Source organism: Protopterus annectens, chromosome 6.part0 (genome assembly GCF_019279795.1).
Source record: "Protopterus annectens isolate FY-2018-M chromosome 6.part0, PAN1.0, whole genome shotgun sequence".
In the NCBI taxonomy this organism is placed as follows: domain Eukaryota; kingdom Metazoa; phylum Chordata; order Ceratodontiformes; family Protopteridae; genus Protopterus; species Protopterus annectens.
Genome location: NC_056737.1, coordinates 13,770,970 through 13,795,144, shown reverse-complemented (window position 1 = coordinate 13,795,144; position 24,175 = coordinate 13,770,970). Strand labels below are relative to the sequence as shown.

The following is a 24,175-nucleotide window of genomic DNA, read 5'->3' as shown; positions in this document are numbered from 1 at the left end:
GAACATTCCCAGTGTCTAGAACCACTAATTCCTTTGTGCTGGTTCTCCAAGTCAGAATGGACTTACAGACCCAATTCCTCTGACAAGCAGTCGCAGACCATAGTAGGGGCTTTTTGCTAGGCCATCGGAGGAGTTGCCAACCTGGGCATCTTTATAAGTGATGGAGGAGGCAAGACTATGTTTGCTAACCATCTTGCACATGAGATACGTTTTGGATGAATACCTTTGTGGATTTCCTCTCCACAAAGCATTCAATAGGTCCATGACCTTCTCTGTTAAAATATACTTTTGGAGGAGATGTAGGAAGTAGTCATTTCCCCTACAACGTGTTGTACATCACCCTCCTTCCCCCTGTCCTGCTTACTCATAATGGTCCCTTCACATCCCCCTGACATGATCTTCTGCACCAATGTCAAGTTCCGCTGCCTATTCTGGTTTCCAGTCAGAAGAGTTCTAGCTTCCATAGTCTCTGGTCATATTCTTTCCTCTCCATCATGAAGATCTTACAGGATAACTTCTTTATCTTCAGAATTTCATCCTATAACCCAATGCCCCATTTACTTGTACAGCCTACTGAAAGGCAATTTCCATGACATACTTCTCTTATTCTTTGACATTACCCACTCACCATAAGCCTCTGAACTGTAACATTCAACCATGCAGCTATCCAGTTCTTGGCCCTAGCACCAACCCCTCCAAATTTTTTGATCAGCCCTCTTATGTGGGACAGAACCAAACTCCTTGCATCGGTACAACCTTGTCAAAAACTGTTTATGTGAGTGCACACATGGTCCACCCAGATGTGTGTGTTGCACCACTGGTAATTAACTGCTGTTCAGAGTTTCATTGCAATGTATTCTACAAGCAGATTTTTTTTTTTTGGGGGGGGGGGGCCCTTTTCTTCACCGTGGTGCAACCATGGAGATTATGTACATCATTTCACAGGGCACACAGGCCTTACTCTCTGCAAAAAAGATTTGTGCTTTTTTATGGTTTTTCATCTCTCCATTTTCAATATGTGATTATGATGAATGGAGAGAGGAAATAAATCCAACATCGCTCTTCACATTCGCATAGGTAAACAGTTTGTGCATCCAGAAGGTGGCAAAGACAATTGACCAATGTACCCTCACCAATAAATGGAGATAGTTGATCAGTCTGACTTTGCTTTTCTGTGGTGACTGGGGCTACAGCAGTTTAAATCAATACATGCCAAAGGAAAGTAAAAATGCAGCTTAATAAAACATAAGGGCCATTATAAACATATGCACAACACAATGGAAATATGATTTAACCATAAAATTTACTACCCTACCACATGGAAAAAATAATTTTGTAAGAGTTTAACAATACTCTGAATCAGGAAGCAATAGACAAAAATGCACTTACGCAAAAGGATCTGTATACTGGAATATGCACTGCTTTTCCAGTCCACAAGGGAAATGGTAGGTCCTCCTACATTTTTTTCCTGAGCATCCTATTGTAGCTCCAGTCTTTTTACAGATTTTACAAGTCTGTTAAAAAAAAGTTATATTTTAAAGATAATGTTATATCATTGGTGTTTGTCAATACTAACAAGTTTACTACTGCTGTGACTGGCCAAGTGCTACTGTCCCTCATATCTAAGGGTTATGCAGTGGTCCATACATGCTCAAAGTGTGTATGTGATCCAGGTGTCTAAATCGGTTTCCTTTCATGACTGAAAAGCATGCTGTTTACATGGACAGGACACAGTATGCCCTGGTGTTTTTATATTGAGATGTTTTCTCTCAGTCACTCCTGAAAATGAATGCCTGGCTTGACTAGATTTAAGTAGGTAAAATTAAGACGAATAGCTTTTAAAATCAAAACCATATCAGTCTGTTTTGGAACCACAGGATCCGATTTCATAGTATTAACCACAGAAACAGGAATAATTAATTATTCCCTGTATCAGCTGAATGAGGAGATCCTATTCTTGATAGGTCTACAACCTGGCTTCATCTTCTCCTGTTCCAGTTCAGCATTTTTCCCTAAAGTTACAACACTGTGTGCGTGTGTGGGGGGATAAACACTAGCCACAACAGCCCTCAATCTCGTCAAGCACCACAGAAGCCTACTGGCTCATGCAAAAACCAATGAGCTGGCACACTTCCTGTAAATAAGGAAAAACTGAAGACGTGCACAGATGCTGCTGATGTGCAATATGCAAGCATATACAAATACATATGTTCATAACTTGCACAGAACTCAAAGAATTTGCTGGATACAGGAGCCATTCAAAGGGGATGACAATATGTACTTAGCCCCAACTAAGCTTGGTGAGTCTACAATTCTAAAAGTATAGTAGCAAGCCCAAAATATGTCCTCAGTGTTTCCTCCTGCACTGCCCATAACTATCCAAGAGTTACCTGATAATGCTCCTGAATCTTCAAGATGCAAGTCTGTACATTTACAGCCTCGGAGGCCACAGTTGCTGAGATGTATAACTGTTTCCCAAACAAGTAAAAAAAGAAGCCATGTCTTACCATAACTTTCCATCTGTATGGTTGATCCTCATTCAGCCATTACGTATAGGTATCAGTTCCGAGCTTGGAACCGAGCCAGCCATTTTCCAAGCTCACGTCTGCTTCAAACTCTCGAACTAAACTCTTACCCACAACCCCCCTTCTCCCTGTTACCTCAGATCGAGTTTGCAAGTCAAAGAAGGTAGAGAACCGGATGGTGAGATCCACTATAAACCACAGGAGGGGGAAGGAGGGAGGGCGTAATGACTGAACGAGGATCAACAATACAGATGGAACGTTATGGTAAGACATAACTTCTTTATCTGATATTGTTAATCCTCGTTCATTCCTTACGTATGGGACAGAGTCCCCAGCTACCTCTGTTCCTGGGAGGCTCTCATGGAAGGACATTCCTGAGCACCACAGAACCGAAAGATGCTCTTCCCCTGGAGGCCAAATCCAATTTGTAATGATTGATGAAGGTATGAGGCGTAGCCCAAGTTGCAGCTGCACAAATGTCATGTAAAGAAGCTCTGGCATGGAAGGCAGCAGAAGTTGCCACAGACCTTGTTGAATGAGCTTTCATGGTAGTAGGCAACTAGATATTACGTTGTGTATAAATAAAGGTCACATAGTCCTTCAACCATCTAGCTAATCTGAACTTAGCAACAGCAGATCCTAATCTAGGTCCAGAAAAGGCCAAAAATAACTGGTCAGGTTTACAAAAGGGTTTAGTCCTGTTTACGTAAAAAATTGATTTGCCTGTGTATATCTAGTGTATGTAGGCAATACTCTCCTCTGTTTGAATGATTGGGGAAGAAAACTGGCAATTCAATAGCTTGATTAATGGACATTTCAGAGATCACTTTAGGCAGAAATGACGGATTAGTTCTCAGACACACACTAACTCTATGAAAAATCAAGTATGGACTCGATACATAAAGCTTGAAGTTCAGAAATGCGTCTGGCAGAAGTAATAGTGACCAAAAACAAGGTTTTCCATGACAAATACCTGAAGTCGCAAGAAGAGCCTGGTTCGAAAGGTGCCATTGTCAGAGCTTGTAGAACTAATGATAAATCCCATGGTTGAATAGGTTCTCTAAAAGGTGGCTTCAGATGATTCACACCTTTTATGAAGGTCTTGCACAATTTATAGGACATGAGAGGAATACACCCTCATGAAAATTAGAAATTGCAGCCAAATGAACTCTCATGGTAGAGGCCAACAGACCCGATTGAAACAGGTCGGCCAGATAGTCTAGTATTATCGACACTGGTGCTGAAAAGGGGTCTACTTGTTTATCCTTCAGCCAACAGGTAAATCTTTTCCACTTGCTCAGATAAGTAATTCTGGTGGAAGACTTATGAGAAGCGATGAGAATATCACGTACTGGTAAAGAAAGATAGTTCTGCCTGGCGATCAAGGGAACAGTAGCCAAAGCAGTTAGCTTCAGGCTGTTCAGGTTGGGATGAATCAGGTTCTGTGGGTGTGAGATCAACTCCGGGGTTGGATGGAGAATCCATGGTCGATCTAGTAGGCGAGGCCAAAGGAAGGGGAACCAAATCTGTCGAGGCCAATATGGTGCTATGAGGATCACCTTGCTCTTCAACCGCCGGGCTTTCTTCAGAAAATGGGGAATGAGGGGAAAGGGTGGAAATGGGTAAAGAAGGCCCGAGGGCCAATCGTGGACAAGAGAGTGTCTGGGTGACTGTCCCGGAGGGGGAATCAGGGCAAAGTAGTTGCTGCATTTGTAGTTGGTCAGGGATGCAAAGAGGTCGCAGCAAGGATGGCCCCAGCGGTGGAAGATCAAGGGATTCAGGGACCACTCGTGAGGTTGAAGAATGCACCTGCTGAGTCTGTCTGCTATCAGGTTGGAACTCACGGGAATGTGCGTTACTAGAAGAAAACAGTTGGTAGCAGTCACCCATTGCCATATCCTCATGGCCTCTCGACAAAGGGGGTAAGATTTGGTTCCACCTTGCTTAATGTACCAGACCACTGCCATGTTGTCTGACTGAATCGCAATTGTCCCAGATGGCAGCGAGGAATGGAATGCTTGCAACGCCAAAAGCACTGCCCTCAGCTCTAGAACATTTATATGCAGATGGGCCTCCAGTTGGGACCAAGTGCCTTGGACAGTCTGTCCCTGACATGTCCCCCCACCCCATCAGGGAGGCATCCGTGTTCACTGTGGCCTTGGGTTGCTGTGGGGAAAAGGAGAGAGACCATTGTGAGAGATTGTGCATCATCCACCAATATAAATCCTGTTTGCACTTGTGGGTTACTCGAATCATGGCTGAAAGTGGATGCTGAAAAGGATACCATTGAGTGAGCAGTAGCCATTGTAGAAGCCTCATGTGAAACCTGGCCAGGGGAACAATGGTGATGGAGGTTGCCATGGAACCCAACAGTTGTAGAAACAAGTGAGCCATGGATTTTTCTCTCGAAAGGATTGGAATTAGTTGTTGCTTTATCCTTAAAATTCTGTACTCTGGAATAGCAGCACTGCAGTTTTTTATGTCCAAGATAACCCCTATGAATTCTGTCGACTGAGATGGGGTGAAATTGGATTTCTGCCAGTTTACGGTTATGCCTAGCCTTTGAGCAGCGAGGAGAGAGTATGCCCAAGGCTTTTACCAGTAGATGTCTGGTGGGGACGGAAATGAGCCAGTCGTCTAGGTATGGAAACACCTAGAATCCTTGAAGTCGCAAGTGAGCCGTGACAACTGCCATGCACTTTGCGAACACTCTGGGGGCTGTAGAGAGTCCAAAGGGCAGTACTCTGAACTGGTAGTGACTGGCTCCCACACGGAAGCGCAGAAATTTTCTTGATGGCCTGTCCACCTTTATGTGGTAGTACACGTCTTGAAGATCTATAGAGCACATCCAATCATCTTTTTCCAAAAGCGGGAGGATAGACTGTATTGTGACCATCCAGAATTTTTGTACTCTCACAAACTTGTTCAATAATGTAGATTCAAAACTGGTCCCTAGTACCCGGTTTTCTTTGGCACCAAAAATAGAGTAGAATCCGGATCCTATCTGGTCTGGAGGGACTATTTGGATGACTCTCTTTCTTAGCAGCTTTTCTATCTCTAGTGCTGCTTCTTCCCCTTGACGTCGGGAAGATTTTTTGAAGGGACGGGACAAAGATAGAAGGGGATAAAATAACCTCAAGTTAAGAATCCTTTGTACCCAAGAAAAAGTGGTGATGGTTAGCCAGGCAGGAGGGTACAAGGAGAAACAACCCCCAACCACCTCCAGAGGAAAGAGGTTGGGACGCTCTTCATGAGTGCTGGTAGGATTGACCAAGGAAGGAATCCCTGGAACCCTGGTTACGAGGTCCCCCTCTGCCCCGAAAGGAGCGCCTTCCCGGTGAGTTTCCCCCTCTGCCTCTGGGGGAGAACTCTGCCTGTTTGTCATGGAAAGGACCCTGAGATTTCTTGAACTATATCTTCCCACTCTTTTGGTTTCGGGAGAAAGCACGTTCAGGGGAAGAATAACTGATACCTATGGCAGAAAGGGTCTTACCATCCTGTTCACATCTGGCCAGTGTGCTTTTAACTTTGGGCCCAAACAACGAGGAGGGCTCAATGGGGGCATTAAGGAAGGAAGAATTAAAAGGTTCCGCGAAGTTGCACAAGCGCATCCAGGCGTGTCATCTCAAGACCACAGCTGAACCAGCCACTCTAGCTGCTACTTCTGATGCACGAGATATCAGTCGTATAAAGGAGTTGGATATAGACTCAATGGTGGCCAGCTGAGAGGCCACTTTGTCACGACCTCAGACACAGCACCGGCCAAGGTTTCAGAGAGCTCAGAAACCAGATCCCTTTGAAGCCTGGTACAATGTGCCATATAATTCAGGGACCCAATAGCAAAGGTCGCTGAAGCAAAGGTGCACTTCCCTATCCTGTCCAGGGCCCGGGACTCTTTTAGGCAGATGGGCAGTCTGGCTTTCTTCTACTGCCAGATCCTTTTTTGTTGCTGTCGCCACCACCAAAGCATCCACAGGAAGACCTTTGGACCAATGGGGATCCGAAGCAGGGGGGGGGGGGGGACAAGATCTTATCTGGCCTCCGGGGAATAGCTTCGACAGTATCAGGGGCCTTCCAAGCACACTGCACGATGAACCTGACAAGTTCATCGGCAGGTAGAGTAACCTAGGAGGTAGGGGGCCAGCAGCGAAAAGCCTGCAGGAACACAGATTCTTCAGGGGTCGAATTAGAGGACTGCCAGCCACCTCTCTGTTTCAGGATTTCGAGGATATTGCCAAAGGATACCTCAGAGGGTGACAGAGGGGATCCTTCCCCCTCATCGAAATCTGTGTCTTCAGTGAGGGACTCCTCTGTGGAGTCTATGTGCCTCCTCTTACAAGAACTTTTCCGGTGGACCTCCTCAGCGGGAGAAGCTAGGGAAGACAACGGAAAGGGGGATTCCTGACGGAATATGTCCTGTGGCCTTTGCACCCGGTGTCTGCTAGATGCGACTTGTGGAACCAGTGTACCAGAGACGGGCGGAGGTATAGACAGTCCAGTATCACCAGCAGCAGCGAAAGTCTTCTCCATCAGTTGGAAGGCTGGTCCACCCGAAGAGGAGTGTATGTCTAGGACAGAGGGCACTCCTCCCCCTAAGTGGCTCAGCCTGCTGACCCGGAGTCCCTGGATGGCTGTGGAGCAGCAAGTTATGCGTGTCACATCTGACATCCTGGGTCGTAGCAAAACATTCCTGCCACGAAGGCAACTGCAGCTCCCTGGTGAGATCCATAACGGGAATCTCAGAAGGGGAAGACTGTGCTATATTCATGGACTTCAAAGGCAATGAAGGAGGAGAATAAGAAGGTGTCTTTGGAGATGGGTGATCACCTCCCAAGGAAGGATAGTTCCTGAGGGGTGGAATACCTCTGGCCAAGAATGCCTGGTCCACAAGACGCAACACATTATGTTCGGAAAGGCTTCTAGTGGACCTCACAGAGACTGAGGGAGAAACAGGCCTGTCCACAAAAAAGGCAGACTCTGTGCCCATCTCATCTGACCGCACCAGGGGCAACAGTGCCGAGAAAGACTGGACTACTGTAGTCTGCACCAAAGTAGTCATCGGTGCAGAGGTCATTGTCTGCACCGAGACAGGGATCGGTGCCTTAGTGATTGTCGGTGCCGAAGCTGGAATCGACAAAACTGGAGACAACAATAAAGGCCTCAGTTCAGAGGAAGATCTCGGAGCAGTCACGGTCAAGGTCTGCGCCGACTGAACGGTTGGTGCAGATACAGTGGTAATGGTCTGAACAGAGGAGCCCCTCGGTGCCGATATATAGAAGGCTGCAGGAGAGGATGGAGCCAAAATCACTAATGGAGTCGAAGGCCTCGGTGCAAAGGGTCTAGGCACCGAAAGCACAGGGGCTGACAGAGAGCTCCGGAGCCGAAAATTTTGTCTTTTTAGGTTTTGGTTGGCGAGGGTCCCCAGCCGGGGACAAAGGCAAGGATTTAGCCTTAGTAGAAACATCCATTTTCTTATGGGCTTTAGGAGGGGTTGAGACCTCCGACCCAGAAATAGCCTCTGAAAAGGGAGATTTTAGAAGTCCCTTCAGTATGAGTTTGTTTTTCCTTTCTAACAAAGTTCTATTAGAAAAGTTCTCACAAATAGTACAGGGTGGTTCAACAGATAAATGGGAAGCTCCCAAACAAACACACAGAGTGTGTGCATCAAAGTAGGCAGTTTTGTGCCCACAATCAGAACACCGCTTATACCTCAGACTACCTTTATCTGCCATATTAATTGAGAAATACCAACAATGGTACAAGAGAGTACCTTAAGGTAAGAAAGAGAAAAGGAAAGATTACCAGTGATGGTAGAGAAATACCTCGCGGTAAAACTAGTAAGTAAAAGACAGAAAAACCTGAGGACTTTATGAACGCTAGATGCAATAGGGTAAGAGACAATAAAATATCAACTTTTCTGACAGAAAAGTAATTTGTAAAGCAATTAAACAACAATTGACTGTACTTAGCTCAGAGAGAAGTAGCTTGACACGACCGGATGGCAATGCGGCAAACGAAATCTGAGGTAACAGGGAAAGGGGGATTGTGGGTAAGAGTTTAGCTCGAGAGTTTGAAGCTGATGCAAGCTTGGAAAATGGCCAGCTCGGTTCCGAGCTCGGAATAGATACCCATACGTAAGGAATGAATGAGGATTAACAATATCAGATCAATCTTTCCCTGTCAGTGGGACACCATGTTTACACTAGATTGTTGAAAGGTTAATCTTTGTTTATCCTCCCCACAGTCAGACTCAAGTACTTTCTATTAAAATAGCTATGTAGCACCAGGTCTACCACCCTCTACCCGTAGGAATCTAAGTCAGCAGGAATCACCCAGCTTGGTAAATAAAACTAGGACATTTAACTCTTCCACTTATGTGCAAGGAAGGACCTCTTTTACATTAATTCTGTTAGCCCAAAAAAGGCAAAGCACAAGAAACAAAGCAATCAAGGGCCAAGAAAAGAGATAAAAGCCCTCTGGAGCAACTTCCAAACTTCTACATAAAAGACAGGGGGAAGGAAATTGAGGCAATAAAGGAAAGTGGACCTGGTCCTACATATCCCATATGGCAAGTATACAACTTAAATGCATGACAGGACTTGCCCATCTTCCACTACCTACAGGACTGAAAAAAAAGTTGTGTATCCACCATAATGTTCCATCTGTGTTGTCCATTTTCATTCAACTTCAACAAATAGGCCTTGGATCCGATGTCATATCAAACTCTGCCTTTACTACAGCTTGTGGAAACCTTCGATCTCTCCCCTACCCATAATGCATTGTTGCCCTGTTACCTCAAAAGTAGATATTCAAATACATATATAGCTATTTTGTTTTCACACATGAACTTGAGTTATCATCCAGCTAGGAAAACATATTAGCCAATGCATGTGTTACGGAGATCAGACTTCAAAATCAAGAGACATACAGTGTTGTCCTCTCATACATCCTATCGAAGGGCATCAATAAAATAAAAGGCTAGGGACTGTAGTGGAGGCTGAACAAAAATGGACAACACAGATGGAACATTATGATAAGTACATAACTATCTGATGTTACCAATTTTCATTCATCCTCAGTGACAGACAATCTCCAGCTGCCTCAGCCCCAGGTGGACCCCAATACCTGAAAACAGTTGAGCCAAATGCAGACCTGATCCTTGAGACCATATCCAATTTGAAGTGATTGATAAAGGTATGTGGATTTGACAACATAGCAGCTGCACAGATGTCATCCATAGAAGCCCTGGAATTAAAAAAAAAAAAAAAGTTATGTACCTACCATAATGTTCCATGTTTGTTGCTCATCTCTCCTTCCTTCTTGCTGGTTGGGTGCGGAGTCGATCCTCGGCTCCAACTCAGCCAATTTACTATAGCTGAAGAGCTTTTACTGGCTCAATGCTAACCCCTATCCCAACATGCCTAGCAGTAGCTACTCAGATATCTTTTGTAATAGCCCACACTAGACATATAGTAAAAAAGTTTACCAAGCTCTTAAGCATTTAAGATAGGAAGGAAAGAGGAAAAACAAGGTATGGTTAACCTGGTATGTCAGCAGGAAACTCTGTAACCAATAAAGGAACTCCTCTCGAACCTCCAGGAAGGGGGAAGGAGTGGGGACACAAGAAGGAAGGCGAGATGAAGGACAAGAAACATGGAACGTTATGGTAGGTACACAACTTCTTTATGTTATGTTGTCCCATCTCACCTTCGTTCTTGCTGGTTGGGACCCACATCCCCAGCATCTGGTTCTTGGGTGGCTCACTGTAAAACTCTTCAAGACCATGGAATCAAAGGATGCCCTATTCCAGGAGACCACATCCACTTTGTAATGAGTGATAAAGGTACGAGGATTTGCCCATGTTGCTGCTGCACAGATTGAATCTAAAGGCAATTTAGCTTGGAAGGCAACAAGAGGTGGCCAAGGCCTTGGTTGAATGTCCTCTGGCCCTCCCTGGGAGCATCTTTTTACGCAAATCATATGAATAACTGTGTCCGACAGACATTTTGATAAGGTCACGTTTGAAACTGGAGAACCTTGTTTATTGTCAGCAAAGGATACAAACAATTGGCCCGATTTTCTAAAGTCTTTGGTCCTGTGTATAAAAGTAATTGTCTATGAACATCCATTTGGTGGAGTCTATACTCTGCCTTGTTGCTGTAATTGGGGAAGAACACAGGAAGCTCAAAGGACTGATTTAAGTTATACTCTGAACATACCTTTGGCAAGAAGGAAGGATTGGTCCTAAGAGAGAGACTATCTTTGTGAAAGATGAGATACGGTGGGTGAATAGACAAAGCATGTAATTCAGAAACCCATCTAGCAAGAGGAGAGTTTTCCCAAGATAAAAATTTCAGGGGACAAGATGCTGCTGGTTCAAAAGGTGGAAGAACCATAGAAGCTAAAACCAAGTTTAGGTCCCGGGGGGGGGGGTCCTCTTACCGGGGGCCGTAAGAGAGGGTTGTACCTCGTAAGAATGCTCTGCACAACTTATGGGACATGATGTTAGAACCCAAGTTTCGTACATGAAAATTGGAGATGGCATCTAGTTGGACCCTAATAGTAGCTGGCCCCTCTTTCGAAGGTTTCTGCCAGAAAGTTAAGAATCTTGTGAACAAAAGCAGTGAAGGGATCAATGTTGTTACTCTTCGCCCAACAAGAGAACTGCTTCCATTTGCCAGTGTAAATCGTTCTGGTAGTGGGCTTGTGAGAGGACACTAGGATGTGTTGTACAGCAGGGGAAATGTTTGGGAGCCTGGCTAAGACTGGAAGTGGAGGAACCAAGCAGTCAGCTTGAGAATTTGGAGGGAAGGATGAAGCTGGCCCGACTGATGCATCAGGAGGTCCGGAACTGGGTCCGGTATCCAAGGCTCCACTTGAAGATGGAGAAGAAACAGGAACCATATCTGACGAGGCCAGTAAGGAGCAATGACTGAGTTTGCAACCCAGCGACTTTGCTTTCTTTAGTACCTTTGGAATTAGAGGGAAAGGTGGAAAGGCATAGAGTAGTCCCGGAATCCAATCGTGAACAAGTGCAACCCTGGGTGACCGTCCCGGGCGGGGGGGGGGGGGACTAGGGCGAAGTAGCTGCTGCATTTGTTGTTGAGGGGAGTGGCAAAAAGATTGCAGCATGGCTGGCCCCATTTGCAAAAAATCATGTCCGCAACTTCTTGCTTCAGGGACCACTCGTGAGGCATGAGGAGAGCCCTGCTGAGCCTGTCCACTATCACATTGGGTAGACATTGCCCACTGCCATACTCGAAGCGCCTCTCAACACAAGGGGTAAGATCTGGTTCTGCCCTGCTTGTTGATGTACCACACCACTGACACTGTGTCTGAATTGCAATGGTCCCAGTAGGTAGAGTCTTGAAGTGCTTACAACGTCAGAAGCACCGCTCTCATCTCTAGAACATGTGCAAGTGGTACTTGCGAGGTTGCCACATTCCTTGGATAGTCTATCCCACATAATGCCCCTCCCTCCTATCTGTGAAGTATCCGTGGTCACTGTAGCTACAGAATGGGGGGGGTCTAGAAAGGGTCTGCCCATAGTCACCTGGGGGGAAACAAGCCACGATACTAAGTCGTTTTTGCAAGTTTGTGATCAAGATCATGTGTGACATTGGTAAATCCTGGAAAGACCACTGAGCGAAAAGAAGCCACTGCAGAATCCGCATGTGGAAGCGTGCCAAAGGAACTAGTGTAACTGCAACAGCCACTGAGCTCAAGATTTGTAAAACTTCTCTTGCCTGAACTCTGGTCTTTTTTATGAGAAACTAAACTTGCTGACGAATGGTTGACAACTTGTCTTGAGGCTGTTTTGCTATCATGCGCCTTGTGTCCAAGTTTGCCCCTATAAAGGTAATAGACTGACAAGGCAGACTTTTCGTAGTTTATGGTGATGCCTAACTGGGAACAAGTTTGGACTGTGTAGTCCCATGCTTTGATCAGTTGATGCTCGGTGGTAGCAGTGAGGAGCCAGTCATCTAAATATGGTAACACCTGGAATCCTAGAAGCCTCAAGTGAGTCGTGACCACATACACTTGAACACACTGGGGGCTGTGGTGAGACCAAGGGGCAAAGCTCTGAACTGATAATGACTGGTTCCCAGCTGGAAGCGTAGGAATCTCCTGGACTGTCTGCCCATTTTTATGTGGTAGAATGCATCCTGGATATCTATGGAGCACATCCAATTGTTCTGACCCAAGAAAGAAAGAATGGACTGCAGTGTTACCATTCAGAACTTTGTCTTTTTTACAAATCCGGTTTAGCTTGCCGAGATCCAACATGGGTCTCCAGTCCCGTCTTTTTTGGAACTAAAGAACCTTGAGTTAGTTCCAGATCTGATTTGGTCTGCGGGGACTTCTTGGATGGCTCTTTTGTTTTAGCAATCTTTGATCCTCTAGTATTGCATGATCCCAAAGACTGGGTAGAACATCTGGGATAGAACGTTTTTCTTTTGAGGGGGTAACTGAGAAAAAGGAATTTTGTAACCCCTGGATATTAGACAGTACCCATGCTTCTCTTGTGATAGTTTGCCAGGCTGCTGGGTACAGTGATAGTCTGCCGACTGCCTCCAGAGGTGGACAGTCGGGCCTCCCTTCAGGAGTGCTGGAATGGCCTAGCAGAGAACGCATCACTGTCGCCCTGCTGTTGCAGAACCCCCTTTGCAGAGAGGACGGCATCTTCCATTGCGGTTACCCCCCTCTACCCCAGGGGGAATCTCCACGTGGGTCAGACGAAGCTCATTGGGATTTTCAGAACCACATCTTTCCACTTCTGACCTTTAGGATAGGGTCTAGATGGAGTGGAAAAACAGACTCCTACGGCAGAGAGAGTCTTGCCATCCTGCTCACACATGGTGCGTCTCTCTTTTACCTGAGGCCCGAACAAGGACAAGCCATCAAAGAGGGTATTGGTAAATGAAGACTTGAAAGGCTCCGCAAACTGACAAAGGCGCATCCAGGACAGTCTCCATAAAGCTACTCTGGTACCTGCTGCCCTACTCACTCCATCTGCCGCATAAGAAATGGGCCTCATGGAGGAGTTAACCACTGAGGTCAAAAAAATTAAGTACAAAAGAGGAAAAACAATCTCCCAGTCCCTGCTGATCCATGATCAAGATGCTCATCATAACAGGAGCAGGAGGAAGGGAAGATTAATCCAGATGGAGACACAAAACAGATCTAGCATTATGGTACATACATAATTTCTGTACCTGATGTCTTTTCTATCTGGATTCAACATGGGTGACAAAGTACTCAGCCACATAAAACCCCAAGGTGGTCTCACAGAAGGATACTGCACAACACAGTGGAACTAAAGAAGCTCTGGAGCTCAAGTGAATGTCCCAATTTGTTGTGGGGTACAAAGTGCAAGGGCTTTCCTTCCTAAAAAATAAATAACGGCATACCCAACCAGGCTTTGGAGAAGGAAACATACAACTGTTTAGACTTTCTGAAAGATTCTGCTCTGTCCAAATAAAACCTCCGTTGTCAATGATCATCAAGGCAATGCAGCAAGTATTCACCCTTGTCAGAAACTTCAGGAAAAAACACACAGGTAAATAAATGGAATGGTTCAAATTGATCTCCGTAGTCACCTTAGGAAGAAAAGAATCTGTGTGGAGGAAAACTCTTTATGAAAAGAAAAAGTATGAAGGCACTGACGAGAGGCCTTATAAGTCTCAACACCTGCTTGACAGATGTAACTGCTACCAAGAAAATGGTTTTCTGAAATAAAAACTACAAATCAACTAAAGATTTGTAAAGGGGGCTGCAGCCAACACCTGAAGCTGGAAGGGCAAATTCCACCAAGGGACAGGGTCCTGGACCAGGGGAGGAAATAAAAAATTAGCCTTGAGAAAACCTTTCAAAATTCTGAGCTCCTCTAAACATGTATTGTTCCCACCAATGAAGACAGCTGCCAACTGCACCTTAATAGTAGAATTACTGGAATCGGAGTGAGACAATTCTGCTAAGAAGTGTAAAATGACCTCCAAAGGGGCTGAAAAAAAGGATCCAAACCCTTACAGGTAGTCCAACAAACACATTTCCACTTACTGGAGCGCGCACACACACACACACACACACACACACACACACTACACAAAGACAGCTTTTGTGAAGATGACAAAATATGCACTACTCTATCTGAAAGCCTGGGATTTCAAAACATCAAGGTATTCGGACAAGCCATGCAATTAACTTGAGTCTGAAGGTTTGGCGGGTCCAGATCTGCTGGGTGAGAGACCACATCCGGAATGGGATCCAGGACTCAAGGAGGGTGCTTCAAAATGTTATCGTTTGTGCACCAGGTTGATCTCACTAGGTGAGTGGCCTTTTTTCAGGCAAACCCGAGATGGTATTTATACTACTAGAGAAATTTGGCCAAGGCATCAAGAAACTTTCCCAACTCTTAATGTGGACATCTCATTCCTAGCACAGTGGCAGCTGAGAGGAGAATGCATGACAAGGAAAAGCTGGCGGAAGGCACAGAGGCAAACACCAAAGTGGTGGAGAACACCAGAAAGATGTTACCTGTAAACATGGTTTGCTGGACCCAAAAGTGAATAGTCGATAAGCAAGACTTGTGTTATTACAACCCTCCAGTCGGGAGTATGTTGGATGACGTATTAAAAGAGACACTGACGCAGTACGAGCCACAAAATGAAGAAGATTTTTTGCTGGAGAGACATTATGGCTAAAATACAAAAAGAAACAGCAGAGTCTATTCTGAAGGCTGATAGTGAAAAGAAAAGGATATCCAAAGCAGAAAAAAAATAAAAGGCACAAGGGGAGTAACCTAAAAGAAAAAAAGGCAGAAGAGAATATGAAGCAAAAGTAAGTGGTGAGAATTCAAAATAAAGAAAAAGAACTGGATAGGTTATGAAAATGTTGGACAACTTAATAGTTCCGGTGGGTGATAAGCCCAAGAGACAAGACCTTTTATTCTTATAAAAGGATTGTAAGGACATTATTCACAACATATATTCAGGAACAATTGCCTCAGACTGTAAAAAAAAAAAAAAAAAAAATACCAGGGGACAGATAGTACAGTTGTGTACCTACCATAAATGTAGATGTTCGAGTGTATTCATTGTTGCAGTCATTACACTTGGGTTATCCTGATGGCAGGCTACCCGCAGTCGGCCTGAATTCCAAAGTCCTGATCCGGCATCGGTTGACGTCGCCTCTTCCCTGACGTCAGTGCGCCAGGGGTATACAAGATGCAGCAGATGCCATTTTCTTCAGTTTTTCTTGCCCCAGATGTCAGGTGCCCCCAAAAGGGTAGGCTAAAAATATTGCTTATAAAAAGCATGCACTAAAATAAACAATACCTTCATCTACAAGCAAATACAACACATAGGTTGTATAGAATAGAAAATTACAGATAAGTCCCAGCAAAGAAAGGGGGATGGTGGGTGGGTAACCTGGACTGCAACAGTGAATACACTCAAACATCTACATTTATGGTAGGTACACAACTGTACTATGTTCATCGTGTTTCACTGTTGCAGTCATTACACTTGGGTTAAATCCCAAAGCTGAGGTTGGGCGGCTGGGTCTAAATAGAATTAGGAGTGGCTATGAGGCCCTGCAGAACTGCAGTGGCAAAGCCTGCTCTGGATTTAGAGTAAAGAGGTAAGTGGTAGTGCTTGGTAAAAAAGTGTGCACTGAACTCCAAGCTGCAGCCTCCAAAATTTCCTTGATTAATACTGCTCTGAGAAAGGCTGCTGATGTGGCTGCTGCCCTGGTCGAATGTGGCCTAATGCCCTTAGGCACTGATTTGCCTTGCTGTGCATAGCAGAATCGAATGCAGTGTCCTATCCATTTTGAAATTGTCTGTTTTGAGATGGCCTTTCCTTGTGATCCTGCAGCATATGCTACTAAAAGTTGCTCAGTCTTTTCTAAAAGTTTAAGTTTTGTCCAAGTAGAAGCGTAGCTGCCTGTGTATGTCAAAGAATGCAGTAGTCTCTCCCCTTTATTCTGGGGATTTGGATAAAAAGTAGGCAAATGAATGGTTTGATTAAGAGCCACACTGGATACTACCTTTGGCATGAAAGTTGGGTTTGTCCTTAGAGAAACCCTGTCCGGATGGAAAATAAGGTTCCACAGCCTTTAATGTCTGTAACTCAAACTCTTCTTGCTGAAGTTATTGCTAGAAGCAGAGCTGTTTTCCATGATAAGAATTTTATCTCAGCTGTATTGGCTGGCTCAAAAGGAAGCAGTGTGAGCTTTTCAAGACAAAATTGAGATCCCACGCAGGTACTGGTGCTCTCCTTGGAGGTCTTATGTTTTTGGCCCCTCTGAGGTACTGCCTTAGCAGTGGATGTGAAAAAAATAGGCGGTTCCATATTGTAATGAGCTGAAATGGCAGAGGCATGGATCTTAATTGATGATGTGGCAATGTTGAGTCCAAACACTTTTTAGATTACATTGTAGCTTCCTCATATGCAGTCTTGCATATGGAATTAGCAGAATGCAGGATGCCATCTAGAACATTTATATGCAGAATTTTTCTTGCAGGTAACTGGGTCTTTGTTGCCAACATTTGGAAGTAATGAGTCAGTTGCCTTTGTCTGGCGTGAGATGAGCCATCTGGGCAGTTGTATTTAAGCTTGCACCCAGGAATATTATCTCTTGAGAGGGCACTAGTTTTGATTTCTTTTCGTTTACAGTGTACCCTAGGCAAATTAGTAATAGTTTTAAAACACCAGATGCTTTAATAGAATGTTCTTGCTTTCTGCTTGAATAAGGCAGTCGTCCAAGTAGGGATATATTTGAATTCCTTTTTGTCTGCAAAATGCAATTACTGGTGCCAGGCATTTTGTGAAGACCCCGGGTGCAGTAGATAAGCCAAAGGGCAGTGCAGAGAGTTGGTAGTGCATTGAGCCAGCTATGAATCTGAGGTATATTCTGCAAGACTGTCTGATTGGGACATGCAGGTATGCCTCTTTGAGGTCCAAAGGTACGAGCCAAGCCTTCTTGCCCAGCATGGGCAGAAGTTGCTGTAGTGTCAACAATTTGAATTTTGGAATTTCCAGAAAAGTATTTAGAATAGACAGGTCCAGTATTGGTCTCCAAGCTTTGTTCCTTTCTGGGCACCAAGAAAAGTCTTTAGTAAAATCCTTGCCCCTGCTCTTGCTGTGGTACTCTTTGAATAGCCCTCATGTCCATGAGAGCTTAAATTTTCTTTTGCGCCTCTGCCCACTGATTGTGTGGCAGGTCTGGCATATCTTTTGTCTTTGGAAGGGTGTGAAAGTGGTACCTGTAGCCCTGAGAAACAATATTCAGTACCCATTCGTCCTGGGTAATCATGTGCCAATTTTGTGAGAAAAGTGCTAGCTTTCCCCCTAAGGGTGCTGCCAAAAGGTAAGTGCTTGGCATTGGGAAGTCATTGGGACTGTTTCCTATAAGGTTGTGATTTGTCTTCTCTGCTTTTGGAGGCAGGAGCACCCCATTGTTTAGGCCTGTATGAGGCTTGGGCCCGAGATCTTTCTCTAGGGCATCTGTATCTGCCCTCTTTGCGGCCTGTCTGACACTGGAAAGGACCAATTCTTAGAAGGCCAGTTCCTGCTAAATCTGGGTGGTTGAACCTGTAAGAAATCCTTGACTGTCTGCATTGATTTAGCTTTATCCTCCATTTTCTTTAACACCTCTTCTGCCTTAACACCAAACATAGTATCATGCTGTAATGGAGAATCCAACAATTTTGCTTTAACATGATCAGGCAGACTCTGTTCCTTTAACCAAGCATGCCTTCGAATGACAGAGCTTGTAACTGTGGCCCTGCAAGAAGCCTCTAGTGAATCAAAACCACATTGCAAAGTATGCTTTCCCACTTGTTCAGCTGCATGCAATAAATCCTGCATTTCCTTGTTTTGAGGACATTCAGAGTTTGTCAGCATTGTCTGTTTTGGCAGAGACATTAGGTATTGCTGATATTTAAGCATGTGAAACTGGCAGTTTAAAGCCCTTACAGCTACAGTAGCAGAGGTGTAAACTTTTTCCCCCTATCTGTCCAGAGCTCTAGAATCCCTATCAGAGGGAACAGGGTATTTTTGCTGTGGAAGCCTTGACCGCTTTGGGACCCTGAGATATAGTTTCTGGGTCAGCAGCAGGAGATATAGTTTCTGGGTCAGCAGCAGGGTTTTTATAAAGAAATTTATGTGAATCTGGAACCCTGGAATACCTATCTGGCTTAACTGGTGCGGGGGGTAAAGAATCAGGAGACAGACTGGACTCCGAAAATACATCATCTACAATGTCTAGCACAGGAGGGATAGCAAGAGGTCTGTGTTGAGGCAATAAAAGGAAAGCTGAGCCTTTTCTTGGATTCTGAATAATCTTGGCTCTCCCAGCGGAAATGCTCCCTCATGGTGTGCAGGGTTTCCCCAAAAGAATAGTCCTCAGGAGGAGAGGCTGAAGGGATAGATTCTTCGGCATCAGAGTCCTCATAGGGAGGAATAGAATATCCCTGTTCGGATGAGGAATCAAAAGAAAAAGAAACCTGATAAGAGGAATCTTGCCTAGGCCTTTTATCAGGAGGGGGATGGGAACCCCTGATCAAAGTAATTAGGTCCTCGGCCATTTTAAGCATCTGTTTCTTAGGCATGGATGACTGTCCTGGAGAATGCTGTACTTGTTTCCGTCTTTAAAGGTGTTTTAGACTGTCTTGATTGCTGAAGTGGTCTTGATAGAAAGCTCTGGACCCATCTGAGGGAGTAGTTTCCGTAGGCCCAGTACCTTGAGTTTCCAGAGGCCTAGTTGTCTCCACGTGGGAGTCGGAGGCGGCCTGTGGCTCTGAGGTAGCGGGTGTCAGGGCTGAGAAAGCGCCTCATTGAGAACTGGCGACTTCTTTAGAAGAGGCTTTGTTGTTGGTTTTGGACCTCGGATCCCTGTCCTTTTCTTTTTCCTTGCGCTTTTTATGAACTCCGGTAGTCTGCTGTTCCAAAGGCATTATATAGTTAAACCTTCGGCCAAAGTAATGGAAAGCAAAATCGTACAGATGCTTAATAGTGTGTTTTTTTAAATCTAGCACAAAACCGACAACTAGCAACGTCGTGGTCAGGGCCTAGGTAAGGAATACAGTAAGAATGGAAATCCTTATGAGGTATTTGTTTCCTACAAGAAATACAATTGTTAACTTTTACTGACATCGGTCTGGAGCAAGAAAAAGTTTCCCCAACGGGGTACTTAGCTTTATTGAAGACTTCAGATCTGAAATTAGAGTTCGAAAATCTCAGGAGTCTGCCGACCAGCACTTGCGAACTGCTTTTGCTTCGGGCACCGCGCGGCAAGAAAGACTGAAGAAAATGGCGTCAGCTGCATCTTATATACCCATGGTGCACTGACGTCAGGGAAGAGGAGACAGCAACCAACGCCGGACCAGGACTTTGGAATCCAGGAAGACTGCGGATAGCCTGCCAGCAGGATAACCCAAGTGTAATGACTGCAACAGTGAAACACGAACATCATACTAGACATTGTTTGTGTTCCTAAAGAAATCACTTATTTCATGTCAGGTTTTATCACCATTGATGTGCAGTGATCATGAAGTTATAAAGGTTAATTTGTTGCTAGATAATTCTGCCAAACTGAAATCTAAAACAATGTACAGAAGGTTAATTACAAATTATATGGAAGCAAGAGAGTCACTGTGTAAAACTGGAGTGAGGTGTTCAGTGGAAAGTTGAAACAGAAATTGAGTGCAAAAAAAAAACGTTTAACTCGGGATCTAGGCATACATCAGGGGGATACTTTTCCATAAGAACAAGATATCTGATTAAGGTGAGAGAGAAAAAAATATATAAGAAGTGGAAGAGAGGTCGAACTACAACTTTGAAAACTGAAATAAACAAGCTGGACAAACAGATTAAGCATAGTGCGAAACAAGATCAAAAACATTTGAAGAAAATTTATATAAAGATATTGAGCATAATAGAAACCCTTTTTATAGACATACAAGATGTGGAAGGAGTAAACAGAAACTGATAAACCATGTCCAGATTCTAAAATTTATTCTCAGACAACAGATTTTACATACATTTACAAAATCTTATGCAAAACAGTTGGGCTTCATAAATGGGTTAATAAGTTGTGCAAGTGACATTCAGGTAACCCCAGACACTGGAATCAAATTAGATTATATTGAAAAAAACTGCACAAACTGGATCCAAACGAAGCACAGGGAGGAGGCAGAATTAATAATAATGACCTGAGAACACTTCAGTAAGAACTTATGGTACCATTATATCTATTACCCGCTAGATCATATAAATATGGGGAGATTCCTTAAGATTGGAGATGTATGCTTATTAAAGCTATCTTTAAGGGAAAAGAGAGCAGGACAAACCTAGAGTCATATAGACCTTTAAGTCTTTCACGTTCTGGAAAAATAAAGGCGAAGGTAATATTGAATAAGCTATTTGAACTGGAAAGGTTGGGACTTGAAACCATATATCAGCATGCATATGTTGTAATAGATCTATTACCACCTGTAACATGATGTTCGATAATATGACAGCTATGAAACCGACAACTAGCAACATCGTGGTTTCTCAATTTGTTACTTTTAAAATCTGTAACTGTTGCAAATTGTTTGTGTAGGCTGTGATAGCCGATTTATAGCATTTATAAGTGTTTACTGTATCTGTTTCTGCTTGTTTTCTGAAAAAAAAACAAAAAAAATATCTCTTGTTTTCCCGCCTTACTAAGCTAGAATAGTCCAGTTTCAGAGCTTGCTGATCCCTGGGCTTTGTTTGCAGTTCCAGTTACTGAATCTTTACCTAATTTGGAACAGAGGAGGTTCCCTTGCTTACCAGTGGGAGTGGGAAGCATTGAGCTGCCTGTTGGTCCAGTTTTGTGAGGTTTCAGCCAGTAACTTGTAGTTTATTGGTCGTTTTGGGCCAGTTCCTAGCTTCTTTCAGCCCCCTGATATGAAAAACGCTAAACGCTGCGCGATTTAAGCGAGTTCTGTGAGCTGCTACTGTTGCACACTAGGGCAGCGCTGGTTAAGCAGATTTAAACTATTAGGGCTACCTAAATTACACTCTTCAAATTTTCCCTTAAAACTACCTTCCTCGAACTATACTACTGATCTAATCAGCGTATCCTATAACTTAAAAAATCATCTCTACTTGACTCCAAGTAGACTATTCTCTATCTGTTAAACCTAGCACTTGCTCCTACAGTACTTATTACCTTGATACGGCACTCTTGTCATAGATAGTACCCCAAAAAGGCAACCCCCCATTTCTCGGTCACCCACATCCCCGGAATCTTTTTAAAGTTTTTGTCTATCCTTCTAGCATGTCGAGGGATCAGTTGCTAGTGTCCTCTCCTGCTCAGCTGGTGAACCTGGGAATATTGAGGCAATGTTACAATTGCCTCATGTACACAGACAACCCTCTCCTCCTCCCACAAAACACAAATACATGCGAGAGATGCAACTATACGGCCAAACTGGAGGCTGAGCTCTCTCAACATAGGACTGGCAAGACCAGTCAGGAGGAGAAGGTTACCACACACACTATAGACCCAGTCTCACATAGTACCATTACAACCTCAAATCATACACATAAACACACAAAGACATACTCGGAGGCTCTGATCAAAAATCTACCAAAACAGCAGAGGCCACCAAAGCAGACACCCAAACAACCACCACCTCAGAACACAACACCTGCAACACATAGACCTCACAGTCAGAGTGTCAAACAGTCACAGCCCTTAAGGCCAAACACAATGCCAGACACACTAGTCATTGGTGACTCCATAGTCAGACACACTGACGTCCCGCTCACCAGACTGAGTAAGGAGAAGGTCACAGTAAGCTGTCTGTCGGGCGCTAGAATCCGCCACATAACGCAAGCACTCAGGTCTCTCAACAGCAGGTACAAATATGACTCAGTCATTGTCCACGCTGGTGTAAACGACCTGAGACGTACCTCCTTGGACTACATGAAAAGAGACATTGAGGAGCTCTCTGATTATGTAGCCCAGGCAGGTATGACCCTGACCTTGAGCAGTATCCTACCTTCACCAAGAATGATGCCACAATACAGAGATAAGATGATCAGCTTTAACAATTGGCTTAAACACTGGTGTCATTCAAAGGGGATCCAGTATCTGTCTGCCTGGGATGACATGCTGGACAAGCCACGCTGCTTCAAGGGACGGCTTGCACCTGTCACCCTGGGATTCCGGATATTGGCAAAGGCTCTTGCCACCCCATAGTGCCTTTTTAGGCAAGGCTCAAATTCTAAACCTACCACCCTAGAACACAAAAAGGAAAAAACTAAGGGTAATGCTGCTCAATGCCAGAAGTCTAAATCTCAAAATGCACGCACTCGAGGCCCTTCTCAGTATGGAGAACATCGATGTCTGTGCTGTGACAGAAACCTGGTTCAAGGCTCCTGAGAGCACCCCAGCTATCAGGTTTTACCTCATATCATGCGTTCCGGCCCCAAAATCCGGACAATACCAAGAAAGGAGGAGGGTATCCATATTCATCAAGGACACCCACACCTCAAGACTGGTGGCAACGCATGATGCATCGGAGACCATCCAGGTGCAATTAACCGTAGGCAAGACTGCTCTGCAAATTGTAGCATGTTACAGGCCACCCTCACAAACTCAGGAACCTCACATGGCCTTCCTGAAAACACTAGAGGGATAAATGTATCACCAAACACCATCATACTAGGTGACTTCAATTACCCTAATATAGACTGGGAACACTACTCAAGCCCAAACACCCTAGCCCAAAAGTTCCTGGAATTCATAAACTCAAATGCCATGGAACAACTAGTCACCATCCCCACAAGAGGAGATAACATACTTGATCTCATCATCACGAACATGGGAGCACAATGTTCAACACCGAAGTATACCCCTCACTGGTGAGATCAGATCACAAACTAATCTCGCTGGAGGTCCTCATCCCACCCCACCTGAAATAAAAAGACCACAGTAAAGAACTTCTCAAAAGCCGACTTCACACTTCTAAAGACTAGTGTGGTCTCCTTTAAGGCCCCGAACCGCGGAAAACAGTACTCAAGCCGCTGAATCACTTACAAATGCCTTCTACCAGCACCTGCAGGACTGCATGGATAAGGCAATCCCAAGCAAAACAAAGACTCTTTGTACCAAAGGCAAGCGTCCAGTCTGGTGGACCCCAGCCATAAACAAACTCTACAACAAAAGGAGGAAGCTACTACAAGATAGAGCAAAATCCTTAAAAGGTAAGACACCCTTGATCACTATAAGTAAAAACTAAGAGCTCTCATAAAATCATCCAAAGCAAATTTCGAGAGAAAAATAGCTAAAGACTCAAAAGACAATCATAAGGCCTTCTTTAGCTATGTTAGAAACCTAGGAGGAAACTCCCAGATATGCTCAGAACTAGTTCAAAATGATGTGAAGATTACTGATCCTACAGACATTGCCAACATACTGGCTGACAGGTTCAGTGCAAACTCCCCTCCCCAAAAGGAGAGATATCTATACCAAACGATTGCAGCCCCCAAACATCTCCAGCGCCCAAGTGAGAACTGCTCTTTCCAAAGCAAAAACACAGCATCCATGGGACCTGATGGTGTCCCGGCTGTGTGCTCCACGAACTCAATGAGGAATTAAACCCACAGCTA

The 24,175-nt window shown here is 44.5% G+C and overlaps 1 protein-coding gene across 6 annotated transcripts in view; it reads right to left on the bottom strand.

The window, feature by feature from the left end:
• The window catches only part of G2E3 (G2/M-phase specific E3 ubiquitin protein ligase), a 1,254,036-nt gene that overhangs the window by 943,862 nt on the left and 285,999 nt on the right, over positions 1-24,175 (bottom strand). For all 6 annotated transcript variants that reach the window (XM_044073806.1, XM_044073803.1, XM_044073801.1 and 3 more), the window contains one exon: positions 1,390-1,514. In XM_044073806.1, the coding sequence (XP_043929741.1) occupies positions 1,390-1,514 (125 nt within the window). The remainder of the gene's footprint in view (positions 1-1,389; positions 1,515-24,175) is intronic.